The sequence below is a fragment of the Mytilus galloprovincialis genome, chromosome 1, assembly GCF_965363235.1.
Source record: "Mytilus galloprovincialis chromosome 1, xbMytGall1.hap1.1, whole genome shotgun sequence".
Taxonomy (NCBI): Eukaryota; Metazoa; Mollusca; class Bivalvia; order Mytilida; family Mytilidae; genus Mytilus; species Mytilus galloprovincialis.
Genome location: NC_134838.1, coordinates 13690729 through 13711112, shown reverse-complemented (window position 1 = coordinate 13711112; position 20384 = coordinate 13690729). Strand labels below are relative to the sequence as shown.

The window sequence follows — 20384 nt, the reverse complement described above, 5'->3', positions numbered from 1 at the left end:
TGCAGTCCATCATGTAGAAAATAGTGAATTTATACATGTGTTTTGACATACTGTGGATTTATTATTATTCGTTTCTTACCAATTTTTGTGGATTTTGTGGCTTCAGTTTAACCACGAAATTAAATGTTCAATGGACGACAAATTTTCTATAGGCGTGTATGCAGAAATCTGCAAAACCTCAAAATTAGATATCAACGAACATGGAAGTTTATCTAAATCCACGAAAATTGATAACCTCGAAAATAAATGAGTCCATAGTATACCTTAGTAGGAAGGTTACTTTTTAACTTTCCGTGAGATTAATATGACAGCTTTTCCCCACTTATTATGAACTAAAATTCCGTCTAAAGGTAAGTCAATGGGTTTCTCCTCGTCTATATTTGTTTCGATTACTACGATAAATACAGTTCTAGAATGAATTATTAAAGGCAGGAGAATGATTAAGTCAACATAATAAGCGTCCTCTAATATGCATACGTTATGCAACTCGACATTTAGACATACGTGTAACTATTTGAAAACTGAAATAACTTTGCAAGGCAAAGTTTCAAATCAGACAATTGTTTTTTAGTCCAAAACGAGAGCCATTTTTCTACACATCGCATCTGTCAATCGTGATACTCGTCTAGTATGTTTTGTTGGATATTCTATGTCATACTGCGTCCGTTTAACATATGTATTGACCTGAGTAACGTATTACTTGAGATATATAAAAATGTTCAATAGGACAAAGAGTATATTACTAGTGATGTATGAGAAGTTGACAATTTGAAAAGTAAAATATTTAATTGAGTAGATCATAATAACAACTATAGTAAAAAGGAAACAAGAAAAGTATTCTCAATGTAAAATATATATGTAATATGTGGCTATTAAATTATTTAATCCGAATATTTAGTTTAACAACACCAGCAGCAACTTACTTAAAATACAAACATAATTCACAATTTATTACAAAATTGGTTATTTGTTCAAAAAATTAAGAAAGTTCATATTGTTTACATGTTCTTTCATCTTTTAGCAACTATATACATGCGTTCATAGAACTTTCAGCCCCTTTCACGTGGTCATGAGCAAGATTGTCGTAACTTGGTGGATAAGTGGTATTTCCATTACTTGGTGGATAAGCTGTGTTTCCAATAGTTGTTGGATAAGCTGTGTTCCCATTACTTGGTAGGTAGGCTGTATTTCCATTATTTGGTGGAATAACATTTAGTTGTTCAGTGCTACCCATGATATTCATGTTGCTTCCAAATTGGGGTTGGTTAGCAGCTTGAGGGTCTAAAATATAATAATTCATAACTGATGGATGATGTGAATTAAGATTCAACTTGATATGTTACAACTAATAAGTAATGTCGGATACACAGTAAAGTCTTACTTGCAACTTCGCTATGAGCCATCTAATAGGATAACAAAGGTACTAGCAAAAACGTAACTGAATGTGATAAACATTGTGCCAATTCGACGATGTGAATTACAGTTTGAAGCACGTTTTTGAATTGGTCTCTTTTTTAAATGGAGCATTTTATTCTAGTACACTTGTATTTTTGTGAGGTATGTTCGAGCGAACAATGAGATCTTTGGATGTACTGTGGTTATTTCGGACATGTACATATTTTGCGGACGCTCGTTCAAATCCGTTTGTTATATCTAGTCATTTAACGTATACGTTGTTTGATTAGTTTCGTATTATTGATAGACAAATATACCGTTTCATGCGCATGAAAGCAAGCAAAACTGCTATTACTAGTATCGTACCAATATCCATCAAAGCTTACATTTTTAATGTAACGCTATTTAACATTTCTATGAAATTAAAGAATATTTAATAAGCAAAACTAACATTTACTATGCATGCGAACATATTCAACATTCAATCTTACATGAATTGGGTACAGCGCCTCCAGTAGTAGTTATATATGTTACAGCAGGTGGAGATAAAACCTGACCTTGCACGCCACGCTGCGCTCTCATTCGTTTGCAGATGTAAGATATGATCGAAACGAAGATAGATAAAGCGAAAAGACCACCGACAACTGCTCCTATAGTTTCCGCTGATGACCTATGAAATAGGTAAAATGTTTAATATTACAGAATATTTTCATTATTATCAAATAAAAAAAAGCTAAGGATTTTCTTATCCCAGGAATAGATTACCTTAGCCGTTTTTGGCACAACATTTTGGAATTTTTGGTCCTCAATGCTCTTCAACTTTGTACTTGTTTGGCTTTATAACTTTTTATTTATATGAGTGTCACTGATGAGTCTTATGTAGACGAAACGCGCGTCTGGCGTATCAAACTATAATCATGGTACCTTTGATAACTGTAGACAAATTTTCAAAAAATGGTCGATTGTGGTTGGTTCAAATCGAAATGGATCATATATAAAGTACATAAGCATAACATTAATCAAAAACAAAATCCACAGAATGATAAAAGTTTGTTTTTCCTGAAGCATTAATTTGCTACCCTGTCCCCGTCGATGTTTTTTTGGAAGATCCACCAAATGGGCGATAAGTGCGATAAAGAGACAGTCGAGTGTACCTTTTTATGTTTAAGCGTGTTTAAATTGAATATTCTGTTTTGAAAAAGCAGGAAGAAAAATGTTGTTACATCATCTCGCATCAGATTTTATTATTTTTATATATTAAGGGTACAGGTTATTTAATAGCATTCAGTAAAATATACATTGATAAGAAAAAGAAAATATATGTGTCAAGTGAAATACCTTTCCAACGAGTCATAAAACAGTGTAGGTGTGTTCGAATTTCATGTTTTATTAAAAGTACTTGACGACAGACTTTCGAACTGTATCGTAAAAATGCATAGATCCCTAAAACTTAATTTTCTGTAAGTTTTTTCTTAGTTAGTAAGTCCTTTACCTCTTAAATGTTAATCTGCCCTTCCTTCTGAATTCGAGTTTTTTTTTTTTAATGTTTCTGAACTTTACAAAATACCCCCTGACAACCGGTCAAACAAAACTTTCAGAAAAGTAAATAACATGATGCTCAATAGCTAGTAGAGACACATGTTTTACACATTCCACGAGAACAGAGATAGTGTCCTTTGTGCAGAGTTGCTATCGGTGACGAATACCACTATTTAATGGAATGTCTACTGACGGATAGAGCATTACTTATTGACAAGAAATACCTATCGAGAAAAAAAACAAAAAACAGAAATCTAAACTTCGAAAAATTGTGCCAATTTATTAGAATTATAAATGATAACCTTGATTCTCTCAGATGTTAATCTGTCGGCTTTACCGATCATACCACTGTAATATAAAATATATTTAATGCTTCCTCAACAAACGTACAACGCACTGTCATCTTAATTAATATGTTTTTCTGTATACCTTTGTTCAACTTAGGTGATACCAGAATAAAATGATATACACATAGATTTATCAGTTTTCAAAATTTTAATTAGCAGCGTGTCTTTCCTAACATGGCTTCTATTTTTACGATTGTAAATTTTGGATTACGTAATAGGGGGATAATTTTGACGACGTAGAATTCTGACTGTATAGTTTCGTTTCTAAGTTGACTTTAGAATTTGTATTAGCAATTGCCAATGCAATAACAGATTGTTTAACTCGATGGGTGTAACAATTTGTTATTCGTTTTCTGTCCATGGAGTTAACAAAGAATGACTGTATGAACTCTTAGAATAAAAAGTAAAACCAAGATATAATATCGTCATTGTATGGTGAGGTTGTTTATATAGTGCGTAAATCTGATGAAAACATCCATTTGATTGTATCGCTATTTTGAATAACTATGTTCTAAAAGTTTATCAATAAAACACTTTTATTATACTATTTACTATAATTGTTTTCATCGGTAGTAATAACAATTTTGTTGTTAATGAATTAAAACATAGGTAATAGATAAAGAACATGTAATGTGATTCTAATGAAACAACTTGTCATCCAGGCCATGCTATGCGTGTCTTATTTATTACATATTTGAAATCCGTCTTATTTAGTCATGGCGTTATCACTTTATTTTCGATATTTGAGTTCGAATGTCCCTCCGGTATCTTTTGCCGCTCTTTTATTTCTTGATACATCTTTAAGTTAGAAGTTTTACTTCCATCTTTATTATTATAAAGCGTGTTACATGTACAATCAGGGACGTTCGTTTCATAAATGTGTGCATTGAAAGCAAAATATTCAACTACAAATTATAAAAACTGGTGTTCTGTTTAAAACGTGCCGAAAGGTCTAAAAATATTGAATGTTCTAAAATGTTAAAGTGATATGATTTTACAATGCTATAGACTCAGAAACTTCATAAAATACATACCAATCGATATATGATGACGAACAACATGGATTTGTCTTATATTTGGAACAACATCCTCTGGAACAGTAGTTGCTACTATAATATGAATCGTAATCTATATAATAATAGCATATTTTACTGGCGACCATTCCTAAAACACAAATATTTTGTTTCAAAATAGACCGATTTATGAAAAAATGTTACAATATTGCGTAAAGAGAAATTCTGTTCAGCCATCAAGTATATATAACCGGTAGAAAAGTGACATTGGGAATTTTACCAGAATTCGAAAAGTGCTTTATATGAACTCCCATTTAGATTGAAAATCTATAATTTCTTTGGATATTTGAATTAAGAAACATTATAGGTCCGTGTATATCTGCGTCCATTCGTTTTTCGTTTTGAAATATTAAAAACAAAAAACAAAAAACGAAAGTGTTTTCATTTTTCGTTTTTGATTTATCAAAAACCAAAACGAAAATCGAAAGTGTTTTCATTTTTCGTTTTTGATTTCTTAAAAACCAAAACGAAAAACAAAAGTGTTTTCGTTTTTCGTTTTTGATTTCACAAACAAAAAACGAAAAACAAAAGTATTTTCATTTTTCAATTTTGATTTCTCAAAAACTAAAATCGAAAAATGAAAGTGTTTTCATTTTTCATTTTTGATTTCACAAAAACAAAAAACGAAAAACGAAAGTGTATTTATGTTATCTTTACAACACAGTTTAATTGTCATTCAAAAAATTACAATGTTGTCATTTGTCATTCATTTAAAGGTTGTTAAAGTATACATGCACAGCGGTTGTCAGATCAATACTACTTTAATCGAAGATAATGTCGACGGATGCAAAAGTCTTTAGCAATCGGAACAATATGGGTGCGTGAACTTTATTACTTTTAGGTTTAGAAAGGACGATCCAAGATTATTAGAATTGATGACCAAGATCCATCTGCCAGTATTTTACGAACTACGAGGACGATAATGTATTTTGCTTGATAAAATTTTCAAAATTTCCGCAATTTCACAATTCAAACTGGGATATTAAATTGGTTTGTCATTAGGAGCCTATAAGGTATTAATTTTGCTTATTTGTGAAGACTATAAGGTGATATTAACTAGAGGTCGTTGATTGGGGATTAATGAATTGAGAATAGTGGACAAAAAATATAAATAATAGAGACAATGGACCAATAAATAAATAAAACGGCTAGAATAATGGTGTTAAAATGTAATGATAAGAGAATAATTGTCAAAAAGTATAAAGAATAGAGAAATATGGCATAAAATATCAAAGAATACAGAAATTAAGAACCCCGAATCAAGACCATCATACTAGTTGCCTTAATGAACGTTAGTTTGCCTCTGGGAGATTGCTATTGGTTATCATACGGTTTCTCTTTATTTTTATGTCTATTAATTAAGAATCGTGCTTTCATTATTTACCAACATTTTACATATCACATTATAAAAAAGACTATTATTTTGCAAACTACCATAGATTTCCGGTAATTGTTCTGCATAGACCACACCACATTGGAGTCCCTGTAAATTTTTTTTCAAGTGGACCTCAGTTAGGCAGCAACCATTTGATTTTCTGGGGGGGGCTATGGTTTTTTTTGGAAAAAAAAGTTTGTTTCCAGTTTTTGGAGAAAAAAATAATTTGTTTTTGATTCTGAGAAAAAAAAATTGTTTGTTTCACCCTCAGCTGCCACTATATGTAATGCTAAAATTGAAAGAAAACAATTGTTTTCGACTTGTCAGGAAAAAAATAGATTGTTTTTCGCCGCAGGCGAAAAAAAAAATTTGTCCAGAAAAAAAAACCATAGCCCCCCCCAGAAAATCAAATGGTTGCTGCCTTACCCACCCTACCCCATCATTACTTAAAAGTTAATAAACAAATGTCTACGGAAATACTTCTGTCCGAACAATGTGTAAAAGGGAGCTTGGTAGCTGATGTCTGCTGGAGAAAAAAATCAAGGTTGCTTTTTAGCTTATTTTTTTTCAAAGATAGGTCCAAAGTTGGGGTCGAACACCGAACCCCATCCTTACCGAAAATGTAATAAAAATTATCCTCACTAGGTGCAAAGGGAAGCTGGGTGGCTGGGGTCTACAGTAGAAAAATCCAGGGTGTTGTTCTGCTTAGTTTTTTGCTTCTAAAGTAGGTCTTAAGTTGAGGTCGTATACCCTATAAAAACCCTTACCAGACAGGTAATAAAAAAATTCTGCGTCAATACTTTTATCTGCACTAGGTGAGAACGTAAGCTAGAGATCTAGGGTCTACTTGATCAAAATTACAAGTTAATTTATAGCACGGATCAATCTTTTTTAAGCTAATAAATAATTTATTTGCCCACCATACTTTGAATACAAAAAATAAACCTTTTTCCAGTCATATTTAAGCGAAATCCACTAGGTCAGAGGTAGAATGTTTTGTAAAAACAGTTTTGTGTGGCAAAACAAAGTTAAAGCACGAGTGCAACTTTCTTTTCTTTTAATGCAGAATTATTATTACTTTTCATGAACTATTTGACAGGATGCCGATAATAAGGAAAGCTATTTCACCCAATAGTGCAATTTTGCCATCATTAAAAAAAATCATAATTATTTACGATTCTATAAACACTCCAAGTGTTGACTATTTAAAATGTAAAGCGGGCAGTACGCTGTGTAATATATCGAAAGCGATTGATTTTGGCTTTATATAACTAATAATAACATAAGATGTATGTTTCATAATAATTCGTTATTCTGATTGGCTAACTGCACATCTCATGTTACATTACACAACGAAAATCATTATTCATGATGACACGAGGTCCCACAATAAAGTGTAAAGGTGAATTTAATAAAAATTTGATAAAAAACGTGTTTTCATGATCCTAGCTAAAGCATGTAATTATAAATATTGAATTCTTCTTTTTGTAACTTCATAGGGTTGTAAAAGCGTTGACCGTGCGTACATTTTCAGAATGAAGCGCTTCCGCTTTTCATACAAAATGTATTTCGGTCATCGCTTTACACCTCAATGAAGTAACAAAAAAAAAAGCATTAAATTCTTAAATAAACCAGAAATGAAATTTTAAAATTCATTGAAAAGTGTCTTTGACTGCTTAATTATATTTTAAAAACTGATGATATAGTGGTTATATATTAATAAAAACATTTGAAGTACGTTTGAGTCTTATGCAATATTTGTTTTTATATATTTGAAAACTGACTGCTACCGACTGGCTGCTTGAGCCTGGTCTCACAAACTCCGCATTTTCATTACAGCCGATTACATTGAGTGTGTAGACAAAGATAATATCTTTGGATCGCTTGTTTGTTAGCTGAACTATGAAGTAACTAGATAAGGTATACCACCCTCCTGTAGAAGGAGCCTAGTCCTACAGACAGATTGATTGGTTATCTGTCGAACTAGTCTACTCTTAATGGAGGGTAGTTTACCTAACCTAATAATACCAGCAAGCTAACCAAGGATATGCTACCTTTGCCTACACACTCAGTGCAATCGGCTGTAACTTTTTTACATTACAGGTTGCAACACCTTGCCAAATCATTGGGTTCCAATAAACGTTTGGAAAATTTAGTTAATGTGCTTTCCCATAGGGTTTTATGAAGAACAATTACCGGAAATCTATTACGGAAACTAGCAAAAACAATATCAAAATCGAAATCTAAGTGAACAATGAAGGTACTCACATTAAAAAAGGTTGAGACATTGAAGGCCAACTATTTTTTTTTATTCTTGCGTGTCTTACTAAATTATAATCTTGGTACCTTTGATAACTATTTACACCACTGGGTCGATGCCACTACTGGTGGACGTTTTGTCCCCGAGGGTATCACCAGCCCAGTAGTCAGCACTTCGGTGTTGACATGAATATCAATTATGTGGTCATTTTTATAAATTTCCTGAATATAAAACTTTTAATTTTCGAAAAACTAAGGATTTTCTTATTCCAGGAATAGATTACCTTAGCCGTTTTTGGCACAACTTTTTGGAATTTTGGATCCTCAATGCTCTTCAACTTCGTACTTGTTTTGCTTTATAAATATTTTGATATGAGCGTCACTGATGAGTCCCCAATGCTCTTTCGGACACATTTGTTATACTAGATACCCCAATGATGATGGTGGCTAAGTTTGGTTGAATTTGGCTCAGTAGTTTCAGAGGAGAAGATTTTTGTAAAAGTTACGACGACTGACGACGGACGCCAAGATATGAGAAAAGCACACTTGACACTTCGGGCCAGGTGAGCTAAAAAACGAGAAGCAAGAACGACATCAACAAACGACAACTACTGTTTTTTTGTGTGATTTTTTTATAACTAGACCAAATATTTCATGATTTTTTATTATCTAGGACTGTATTTTTTTTTTTTTATTAATAATTGATAACCAAGTTTAATAAAATCATATGTGTGTATAGCAAACATATTAACTTTGGCTTGAAAGACGTCTATTTAATTGTTTTCGACTCGCTCTGCTCGGTCGGAAAAATTGACAAGAATAAAATCCTAAGATTGAACGCGTTCGTTCAACAAGTTTATCAAAATTAATATATATATTAATTTTCTCATATATATTAATTTTCTCATTCACATAAGTATTACGAAATCAGAGATATACATTTTGATTAGATTAGTGCGTCTAATTTACAAATGTAGTGTTATCTGTAGTAAATTTACTGACTTCTTTAATAAAGGATTTGAATAAGAATGTGTCCATACCACATAAATGCCCCACTCGCACTATCATTTTCCATGTCTAGTGGACCGTGGAATTGAGGGTCAGAACTCTATATTTGGCATTGAAATTAAAAAGATCATATGATATAGTATATGTGTACTGAGTTTCAAAAAAAATATATCTGTACATTAACTTCACTTTCAAGTATAGAGATGTGATTTTTTTTCTGAGACAAGTGCTTGTGACAATCCAAAAGAACTTGCAGTCATTCGATGTTCAGTACTTCAGTACTTTGATTGTTTGAAAACGAGGTAAAAATACCCTGCCACATTCGGTATGTGTTTTTGTTAGACCTTTTTTTTCTTCTGTTTTGTATCGATCTCATACGTTAAGCCCTTTTCCACTGATTTGTATAGTTTGTTCTTATGCTGTGCTGTAACAAAACTGTCCCGGCTGTTTACAAGCATGTTAAACGCCACAATATATTTCATGTGCCTGCTCCAACTCAGGAGCACGTAGTTCAACGGTTTTCGTTTGTTGATGTCTTTTATACGTGTTTTTCGTAATTCATGTTGTTTTAAAATAGGCTGTTATTTCTCTCAATTGAACTGTTTCATATTTTTCAATTCATGGACTATTGTAGCCGACAATACCGTATGTTTTTTCTCATTGTTGAAGATTATATGGTTGCCTATATATAATTGCTTACATCCACTACATTTGAACTTTGTTGGATAGTTGACTCATTTGCATTAATACCAAATCTCCTTATTAAAAGTTGAGGGGGTGTTTGTTTCTTTGGAAATTTCAATGTTTTTCTCCCAGGTCACCCAGTTTGAATAGAATATTTTGACATTTTGCTGTGCTCTTGGATTTGAGTTAAGAGCCAACCAAAGCTCACGGCCTGTTGGTGGGTAGTTGATGACTATATGGTAAGCTCTGGATGTCTTTTTGAGTATTGCATACGGTGATTTGGTGATGTCTTCATGCCATGCATTGTCCTATTACTTTATATAGACAGCTTATCAGTCAACCTGATCTATCAAAGTAGCTCTCCTCGCCTTTTGTATATTCAGACGAAAAACAAGATATAAACTGACTTAGCTTGGTATATACATGTTTATTTAATATACTCATATAAATATAAAAAAGAAGATGTGGTATGATTGTCATTGAGACAACTCTCCACAAGAGACCAACATAACACAGAAATTATCAACTATAGGTCATCGTACGGCCTCCAACAATGAGCAAAGCCCATAACGCATAGTCAGATATAAAAGGCCCCGAAATGACAATGTAAAACAATTCAAACAAGAAAACTAACGGCCTAATTTATGCACAAAAATTGAACGAAAAACAAAAATGTAACACATAAACAAACGACAACCACTGAATTACAGGCTCCAGACTTAGGACAGGCACATACATTTTGAATGTGGTGGGGTTAAACATGTTAGCGGGATCCCAAATTCAAGTCAAATTGATATTTTAAAACAACATAAAAGTTAAAAAGTGTAAAAAAAAAATATTTTAATAAATGTTGAAAATATTATTGTGTTTGTGAGTGGAGAACTACTTAAAATTGTAGAAATATTCAAAAGTAGCTGTCGCGTTTTTGTTCTGCGGCTACGTTAACGGAACACCAATCAAGTAATCGATCTTCATGACTGTGGCTTCAATATTTAATGGTATACAATATCATATTCTGCTTGTCGTAGACTCAAAAAGACTACAAGTTGGAATAGATCTACGAAGACTAAAGAACGTTCATGTGTGGTTTAGCAATTGTACATGCCCACGACACCGACGTCCAGATATTGTTCGGAAGATGTTTTGAGAAGTACCGGACAAGTAAAATTAAACTGTTACAGTATATTACAGAACACAAAACTGGCCATCTTTGCTGTAAATACAAATCCCAATCCCACGGCATCAAATAATTTAAAAAAAAAAAAAACATATGACCTTTAACATTGGAGGTCTAAACTAGCATTGAGCCGTGTCCAGGTCCGAAATAGAAAATAAAGAGATGTGGAGTAAATGTACACGGGACAAAATCGCACACAATATATAGAAAAAATACAAATTATTAATGAACAGGGCTTTTATGCCTGTTCTTCATCTTGAAAGGAGCTGGAGGGTCTTCAACGAGGAACTAGACCATTGATCCTCATTATACAAAAGTAACATAGGTTAGTGCATCGGACTATACAAAAACATAAGTTCCTGGTTCGATCACCGTTCCGGTGAGAAAATTTCCAATCCAAACTAACAATAGCCACACACTTGACTTTGTGGATTACAGTATTTTTTTCATCATCCTACATATGTCTTTTGATATTGTTCATACATGTCAATACTAAAAGTCTTACACTGTATCTATATATTTTGCTCCGAGACCAGAACATAATAAAATAGATAAATTAAAACTTGCGCTTTAGATTAAGAAAGGGTCTGAAAGATTTTGTATCATTTTTTCCAGTTTTTCTGGGGTCCTTGAGGCCTTCCCTCGCCAACAATATATAGTTTGCTTTATTTGTAAAATAGGCTAGTTACGCTTCTGTATTATCATCTTAGATTAACCTCTCCAAACTTAAAAGTAAAGATCACGCACCCTTATTGTTTAGATTGATAAAGACTTTTGCATCCGTCGACATTATCTTCGATTAAAGTAGTATTGATCTGACAACCGCTGTGCATGTATACTTTAACGATCTTTAAATGAATGACAAATGACAACATTGTCATTTTTTGAATGACAATTAAACTGTGTTGTAAAGATAACATAAATACACTTTCGTTTTTCGTTTTTTGTTTTTGTGAAATCAAAAATGAAAAATGAAAACACTTTCATTTTTCGATTTTAGTTTTTGAGAAATCAAAATTGAAAAATGAAAATACTTTTGTTTTTCGTTTTTTGTTTGTGAAATCAAAAACGAAAAACGAAAACACTTTTGTTTTTCATTTTGGTTTTTAAGAAATCAAAAACGAAAAATGAAAACACTTTCGTTTTTCGTTTTGGTTTTTAAGAAATCAAAAACGAAAAATGAAAACACTTTCGTTTTTTGTTTTTTGTTTTTGATATTTCAAAACGAAAAACGAATGGACGCAGATATACACGGACCATTATATTTAAGAAAAAGGAAACATTGAAAACAAGAAATATTCAACTTGAAACTAAAATGAGAAATATTCAATTTAAAACTAAAACGAGAGTTCATAGAAATATCCAATCTTAAACGAGAGTTCATATAGATATTCAATCTAAATGGGAGTTCATATAAAGCACTTTTCGAGCTATGGTAAAAGTTATCATTAAAACTATCTATTAAGGAATAGTAAACACAAAAAAATATATTTCAAATCTATATTTGTGTTCTCCGGGTTTTGCCTTATCGTCGTATTACACAACATCGTCTTTATTTCTAAATTAAGTTCGGTCATGCATCAAATTTTCCTTTTTCTGTTAAGGTGCTTCCTTCAAAAATAATCTTTGTTGCATCCGTATTTGTTTTTTTGTTTTTTTTTATTTCGGCAAATACTTTTGTATGTCGATGTTAATAAAGCGCTCTATTTGTGGCACACTTATTACAATACACAACCATACAACAGATCGTAAACAGGAACTATGTATATGAATAGAAATTTTGGTAGCCTGTTATAAAGAGTAATATAAGTTGCATCCCTAATGCTTAATAATATATTTGGTGAAATCTCTTTTCTGCGATTTATTTCATTTGATAACTCGAATAATTAGATAAAGAATAAAACAATGTCTATGTTGTAATTCAAAAGATTTGAATTGCATGATCACAGATCAACTTTTAAACAAACAATATGATAATGCGCAGGCTCTAAAAGATCTAAAAATAAAAAGATAAGGTATGATTGTTAACGCCACAAATATCAACCAAATTTCATAAGAAATTGCTATCAGCAATTATAAGCATTCGTACGGCCTTCCACATAGAAAAAAGGTACTTTGGGATATAGGCTACACACTGCCTTGGAGTCGGTTTCACAACAAAAAATCTTACGACGTATGTACTAGTATACATCCCTCTCGCCAAAATAGACACAAAGTACCTTTTTGAGAGTACTCGCAGTTACTAACATTAATTCAAAACCAATAATAACTTAAAATTCATGTATTAAAGACTCAATTATCAATCAGTACACATCAAACATCCAAAAGAAAAAGTGTAAAGAAGAAATCAACAGACAGAGAAGAACTCAAGCAATGCCAAAATATAGGTTTCGATATATTGTAGAACCAAGAATGTGTTTATTATTTTAATAATAATATTAAGTATGGTAAAATTGAAAATGGAAATGGGGAATAAGTCAAAGAAACAACAACCCGACAATAGAGCAGACAACAGCCAAAAGACACAATGGGTCTTCAATGCAGCGAGAAACTCCTGCACCCGGATGCGTCCTTCAGCTTGCCTCTAAACAAATACGTATACTAGTTCATTCATAATGGACTTCATACTAAAATCCGAATTATACACAAGAAACTAAAATTATGTGAAGTTCAAAAACAATAATAACTGTAAAAAGGCGAAAGTATCAATCATTTCAAATCCAACATCCAATGGATCTAGTGTAATGCGGGGTTCACACATTGCCGATTATTACTCCCGTTTGAGATCAGACAGCGATACGACACGAAAAGTGAAAAAGTCGGATTAGTATCCTCAATTATCTGGAATGTCCTATTATTGTCTGAACGCAGTCGTTTTAGTTCGTAACAGATTCCTACTGGTCGGGAAGGGTCCGAATAGTTCGGCAAAGCACCCCGACAGTTAGGTGCGTCCCGTAACATTCGGGGAAACTCAGCCGATTTTGTCTAGTCGGATTACAATCGTGCCTATGTCGTGACAGATTCTGCTGTATCGGATCGAATTCCTAACAATGTTCTGTGTATTCGGGACGGTGTCCTGTGGAACGGGAATGATCTGGAGAAGTCCCGACAATAACAGAATGCAATACGACTGAGACCAGACAAAGCCGTTTACAATGCGATAGAGCGGACCGTGATAGGATTACGTTCCGACAGTACCTGATCATCCCGATTATGCCGACAGTTTTCAAACGGATAACTTCCGTCAGCGTCGGTTCACTGTCTTGTCACTATCTGATCTCTGTCGGATTACATTCGGTAGAATCGGGACGCAGTCGTGACAGACTCGGTCTAATTTTACCTGGCGAAAGATACAAATCGAATTTCCATCCACGATTCACAGGATCTTGATCAGACTTTTGACAAATTTTAATCGGGAATGGTCCTGTCAAGGACGGCAGTACAAATCGTGAATGTGTGACCCCAGCTTAAGACGCCATGAACAGTCGGGGAAAAGCATGATCTAGTGTTAAGCAGAATTATAGGGTTTATCAGATAATAGAACCGTAAATGTGCATTTGGGTACAACAATAATATTCACCATAGTTTTAATTTGCTGGTACCAAAATCAATACAAGTTAAATCAATTTTCAAAGATCTAACCAACGTGTTGGATAGGTAAACTTTTAGAATAAATTTATTTGAAGGATCGATAAGTTTGCCCGGATCGTTCCTAAATTTTCAGGCCCAGTAAACAACTTCACCGTAAATACAAATCCATTTAAAATAAGTTATTTATACGTACATCCAGAGGTTCTTAACTTGCAACATTTCTCGTATACTAATTAGGTCCCGGATATGTAATCGATAATTTATCTCAAGCTTTGCTCCAATATGCAAACAAAATATGTAGCATGTTTGCTTATGAGACACGCAATTTACCAGGTATGGCAAATAGAGACTAATACAACAAATTCAACATTTGAACGTATAAATAAGTAGACGGCTAGCATCGGTGATTCGAGTTAAAGGTGGTTTGAATCTCGCTTGTATTTGGACTGATAAAATGTTCAACTTGTAGACATCCAACGATAAACGTTGTCCATTTAGTACTAAAGATAACCTCTTATTTGATAAACAATCTTGTTACTTGAAACTATCAGTTGTATTCCATCTTTTCAAGGTCTATATATATATATTTAATCCATTAAATTCATTTTTCTTTTACATTTGACATTAAATTAATTTAAAACTTTTGTAGAAATTTAAATGAAATAAATAATGTACAATAATTAAACACTATCAACGTTTGTATATTCAACTATAAAATGGTATGTGCTTAAAAATCATTCAAAATACATTGTTAATAAACAAACCTATGATTTGGAAGAAACACAGATATCCAAACATGTTGACTTGTGATAAGGTTGTGCTTGCAGTGCGTACTTCTTGTTGTGGTTTGACAAGTTACAAAATAAACTGTTATACAAATGCATCCAGTTATAATTTACTTCCTTATACGTCAAAAGCTTTTGCGTGTAATCCGCTTCTTTGGACAGGAAATAAGCATGTAAATACCAATGATAAATTGGGGTAAATGATAACGGATGCTTGTTATAGAAGTTTTGCCTTCTAATTTTGAAATTTGATTTTGAAGTTGTGAGACGCTTATGTCAATAGCGATATTAGTTAGTCTCAATAGTAATGTGAAAGTCCGAGATAAGGTAAATCTGTTTAATGTACCAACAAAATCGTGGACAGATATTGAAACTCTACTTTCGGACAACAGCAACATAATTCTTTCTAAATATGTTGATTCTTATTTACAAAGATTTTCTGTCTCTGAAACTGCATTATCACACCATATGATAGTGTTTTATAAATCATTTAGGAGTTTTTTGCAGCAACATTTAAATTATGATAAAAGAAAATATGATTTAAAAAGGAAGCCTGCTCAAAAGTATTTCTTTTTTGTATTTTCTGTTCGTATGCGAAGGAAAGACAATAAATCACCCAGCTTATTTATATGATTTAGGTTCAAAGCAATCATATGTTTTGGATTTATTTGTTTTACAGTTTGTGTTTTAGAAAAAAATACAGTTAGATAAGACAATTAATTACACAATTACTAACACAATTCTTTTGTAATATTCTGGTGATTGTTATGAAATACATATAATAACATAATTACACACCGAATCTCGATTTATATCTAATTTCTATAAATTTATCTGTGACGTCACTTTTTGTGGCGTTGGTACGTTTTTGTGACTCACAATTCGTAAATCTTTTAACCTGGAATTGTTTTCTCTCAGTTCATTAACAGCTGTAACAAGGTAAAAATTCGCAAAATGACAGGTAAGCCTACCCATTAATTATTTTGACTCTCCGTCGACCGCTCTTTGCAGTTTCTACTAAGTTGATCGGAAGATGTGAAACTGTCAATATTAAAGTTTTGGTATTATTTTCTGCACTAGAACCAAGCGTGATACCATTTCACCACGGTGTATGTAGAATTGTTGTTGAACTTTTGGGAATGATTTTGATTTCAAACTGTTTCGAACGCCTGGTGATTCTTGTGCAGAAGAAACATGCGTACGTCAAACTTCTAAATTATAAGCCTGTGCTTTGCGTTTCGTCCCCGAGGGTATCACCAGCCCAGTAATTAGCACTTCGGTTTTGATATGAATATCAATTATATGGTCATTATTATAAATTGCTTGTTTACAAAACTTTAGCCGTATTGAGCACAACTTTCTGGAATTTTGAGTCCTCAATGCTCTTCAACTTTAAACTTGATTGGCTCTATAACTTGTTTAAGATTATGAAGGGGAAACAATTGTAATTCTTAGTAAACTGGTCGAAATGCAACTGATGTATTACAGACAGGGTAATATTTTTTTTTAATTATATACATGGAAACACATTTTGATGTAAACTCGCTGGCCATTGAAAATGTCTTTGACAATACTGAATTTTCGTTTGGCCGAGTGTAAACATGAACAATTTAATTTTATCAGCAGTTAAAGAAGGAAGTAAAGCGTCAATTACAAAATTGTAATAAAATGAAAAACAGGAATTTCTGAAAGAATTCAATTACGATACAAAGGAACAAAAAACATATGTACGGCAGCGAAATTTACATTGGAACATAAATTGATAACGACATTACTAAATCAACAGTTTTTAGCTGCTACATTTTCATATAATGGAGGCTGATTAGTGTTTTCTTCATTATCTGCTTGAGGTTGGATAAATCCATGGCTCGAAAACCCGTCATTCTGTGGATAAGTGGGTTGAAGATCTGCAAAAAAGATAAAAAATACAGTGAATGGATTTAATCCTCAAATAAATTCTGTCTTGATGAACATTAAATTAATTGACCCCAATGTTAACTAGAAATAGATAAAAGTGTTCCTCTATCTTCACTATTTACACATTAAGAACGGAAAACAGAAAACATGAGAAAATATTACAACTTTTCGAATCTTTTCCTATCCATTTAGTTTAAAACAAGACATGTATTAAGAATATATTTTTCTGGTAATTCATTTTACTTCTACTTACATGCAGTATTGTTGCTACAAGCGTAAGCTATTGTCACTGGAGAGCTTGTTATAACTTGTCCTTTTGTAAGTTGACGAGAGTTTATTTGACAACACACACACAAACAATAATCGTCACAAAGACGCTTAATCCAATAAGGCAACTAAACACTATTCCAACGATAGCTCCAGCTGATCTGAAATTAGACCAATATTATGAATATATAACTACAATTTAATTTGGACAACACAACTTTGGAATCAGAATTATTTTTGATTTAATGCTATAAATATCGAGCTTCTATCAGCAGATGCTACATCATTATGACGATAGAAATGTAAACTACTCAAACATTAGACCAAATACCACAATTAATTACTTCTAATTTCAAAAATAGTTCCCTTTAAATAAAGTGTACTTTACTTAATTTCTTTCCCTTCTCTTTCTCATTAATTTTTATCGGGTTTTAATAAACGAAAAGTGACACACCATTTTGGGATGTTCTATTTCAACTGTGTGTTTAGCGAAACAAAGGATTAGGAAAGGTGTAAAAATGGTACTCTTTTTTAGTTTTTGGACCATCTCTTGACTTGTCCATACCAATAGGGATGTTACAAAAACGTGATGTCAATAGTTATCAAAGGTACCAGGCTTAATATCATATACGCCAGACGCGATTCGTCTACATAAAACTTATTCAATGACAATCAGATACAAATAGTTTGAAAGCCAAACAAGTATAAAGTTGAAGAGCATTGAAGACCCGACATCTAAAAACAAATGTGCCAAATACGGCTATGATAATCTATGCCTGGTATAAGACATTATTAGTATTACGAATATTTCATACTTTTGTAGACAGTAAATTTATAAAAATAACCATATAATTGATATTCAATAGCGAACATCAAGCTATCTTATAATAGTAATAAGTAGAACATACAAAGTTGCTGAGTGATACACTGCTAAATAGTAGTCAACATAATCGGAGTTACTAGGTGCATAAGCACAACATGGATATTTTAAAATCGCAGAACAGCAACCGTATTGACAATATGTAGCCCCATATTGAAACTTAGGCCGTGTTCACACTGACCTAAACTCGGTGTTTTGTTTGTGTAACTCACACGTAAACTAAACACCATTACGTTCCCATTGATAACACTCAATGCTTACATGTAATTTAAATCATGTTTTGTCTACATGCAGTCGATAGTCAATGTAGGCCTTGTGTAGGTTAAGTGTACACAAAACTATAGGCATTTAGAACTTAAATTTACCAAGTATATTTAAGGAAGGAACGATTTTTAAATAAAACTGATATTTATAACAATTATTAATAAGGTTTTAATAGTAATTCATTTTACTTCTACTTACATGCAGTATTGTTGCTACAAGCGTAAGCTATTGTCACTGGAGTGCTTTTTATAACTTGTCCTTTTGTAAGTTGACGAGAGTTTATTTGACAACACACACACAAACAATAATCGTCACAAAGACGCTTAATCCAATAAGGCAACCAACCACTATTCCAACGATAGCTCCAGCTGATCTAAAATTAGACCAATGTTATAAATATATTACTACAATGTAATTTGGACAACACAACTTTGGAATAAGAATTATTTTTGATTTAATGCTATAAATATCGAGCTTCTATCAGCAGATGCTACATCATTATGACGATAGAAATGTAAACTACTCAAACATTAGACCAAATACCACAATTAATTACTTCTAATTTCAAAAATAGTTCCCTTTAAATAAAGTGTACTTCTCGCTACATTGAAGACCTGTTGGTGACCTTCTGCTGTTGTTTTTTTTTTTTCTATGGTCGGGTTGTTGTCTCTTTGGCACATTACCCATTTCCATTCTCAATTTTATTTACTTAATTTCTTTTCCTTCTCTTTCTCATTAGTTTTTATCGGGTTTTAATAAAAGAATAGTGACACACCATTTTGGGATGTTCTATTTCAACTGTTTGTGGAACGAAACAAAGGATTAGGAAAGGTGTAAAAATGGTACTCTTTTTTAGTTTTGGATCATCTCTTGACTTGTCCATACCAATAGGGATGTTACAAAAACGTGATGTCAATAGTTATCAAAGGTACCAGGCTTAATATCATATACGCCAGACGCGATTCGTCTACATAAAACTTATCAATGACAATCAGATACAAATAGTTTGAAAGCCAAACAAGTATAAAGTTGAAGAGCATTGAAGACCCGAAATCTAAAAACAAATGTGCCAAATACGGCTATGATAATCTATGCCTGGTATAAGACATTATTAGTATTTCGAATATTTCATACTTTTGTAGACAGTAAATTTCTAAAAATAACCATATAATTGATATTCAATAGCGAAAATCAAACTATCTAATAATAGTAATAAGTAGAACATACAAAGTTGCTGATTGATACACTGCTGATTATTAGTCAACATAATCAGAGTTACTATGTGCATAAGCACAATATGGATCTTTTAAAACGCAGAACAGCAACCGTATTGACAATATGTAGCCCCATATTGAAACCTATATGTATAGGTTCGTGTGACGTATTGACAATATGAACCATACGCCAACCTAGAAAATACGAAATTAAAAATTAATCATATAATTATATATGTTCTGATAAACACGGAATTGCTATCGATTTCCAATGATAAGCGTTTTTTTAGGTTGCTAAACAGGTAAACTCGGTTTAAATGTTGTGTTTTGTCTTCTAAATTTTTCTGGAAATCAAATGCTAAGTGGCGCAAAAGCAAAGCAGTGCAAAAGGTGTAAATCAAAGGGGAGAACGTGTAATAGCATAAAGATGTTTTAACTAGGTCCTTTTGATTTTGTAATTCGCATCATTTAGTTGACTTCATGTGGACCCTTCTTCTAAAATGGCTGCGTTTTCACCATAAGATACAGACAAACCTGAGCATATGGAAAACTTATAAGGCATTGCATGCTTTTGATAAATGAATTTTAAAAGTGTTTTATGTTTAAAAT

General features: G+C 32.5%; 1 protein-coding gene and 1 long non-coding RNA gene across 2 annotated transcripts in view; both read right to left on the bottom strand.

Annotated features, from left to right (window-relative positions):
* The window catches only part of LOC143066227 (uncharacterized), a 257038-nt gene that overhangs the window by 120345 nt on the left and 116309 nt on the right, over positions 1 to 20384 (bottom strand). The window lies entirely within an intron of this gene.
* LOC143070866 (uncharacterized) lies at positions 768 to 18932 on the bottom strand. Its single transcript, XM_076245007.1, has 6 exons — positions 18760 to 18932; positions 17404 to 17578; positions 15213 to 17140; positions 4316 to 4445; positions 1887 to 2065; positions 768 to 1281 (listed from the first exon to the last, which is right to left on the bottom strand). The coding sequence occupies exons 3-6, from the start codon at positions 15244 to 15246 to the stop codon at positions 1025 to 1027; spliced, it is 600 nt and encodes a 199-aa protein (XP_076101122.1). The 5' UTR covers positions 15247 to 17140; positions 17404 to 17578; positions 18760 to 18932; the 3' UTR covers positions 768 to 1024.

Coding starts and splice junctions, on each gene's coding strand:
- LOC143070866 (XM_076245007.1), bottom strand. CDS start 15,246: ATGTTTGGATATCTGTGTTTCTTCCAAATCATAG. Junction 2,066..4,315: donor TCGTCATCATATATCGATTG/GTATGTATTTTA, acceptor CCTATTTCATAG/GTCATCAGCGGAAACTATAG. Junction 1,282..1,886: donor AGGCGCTGTACCCAATTCAT/GTAAGATTGAAT, acceptor ATTATATTTTAG/ACCCTCAAGCTGCTAACCAA.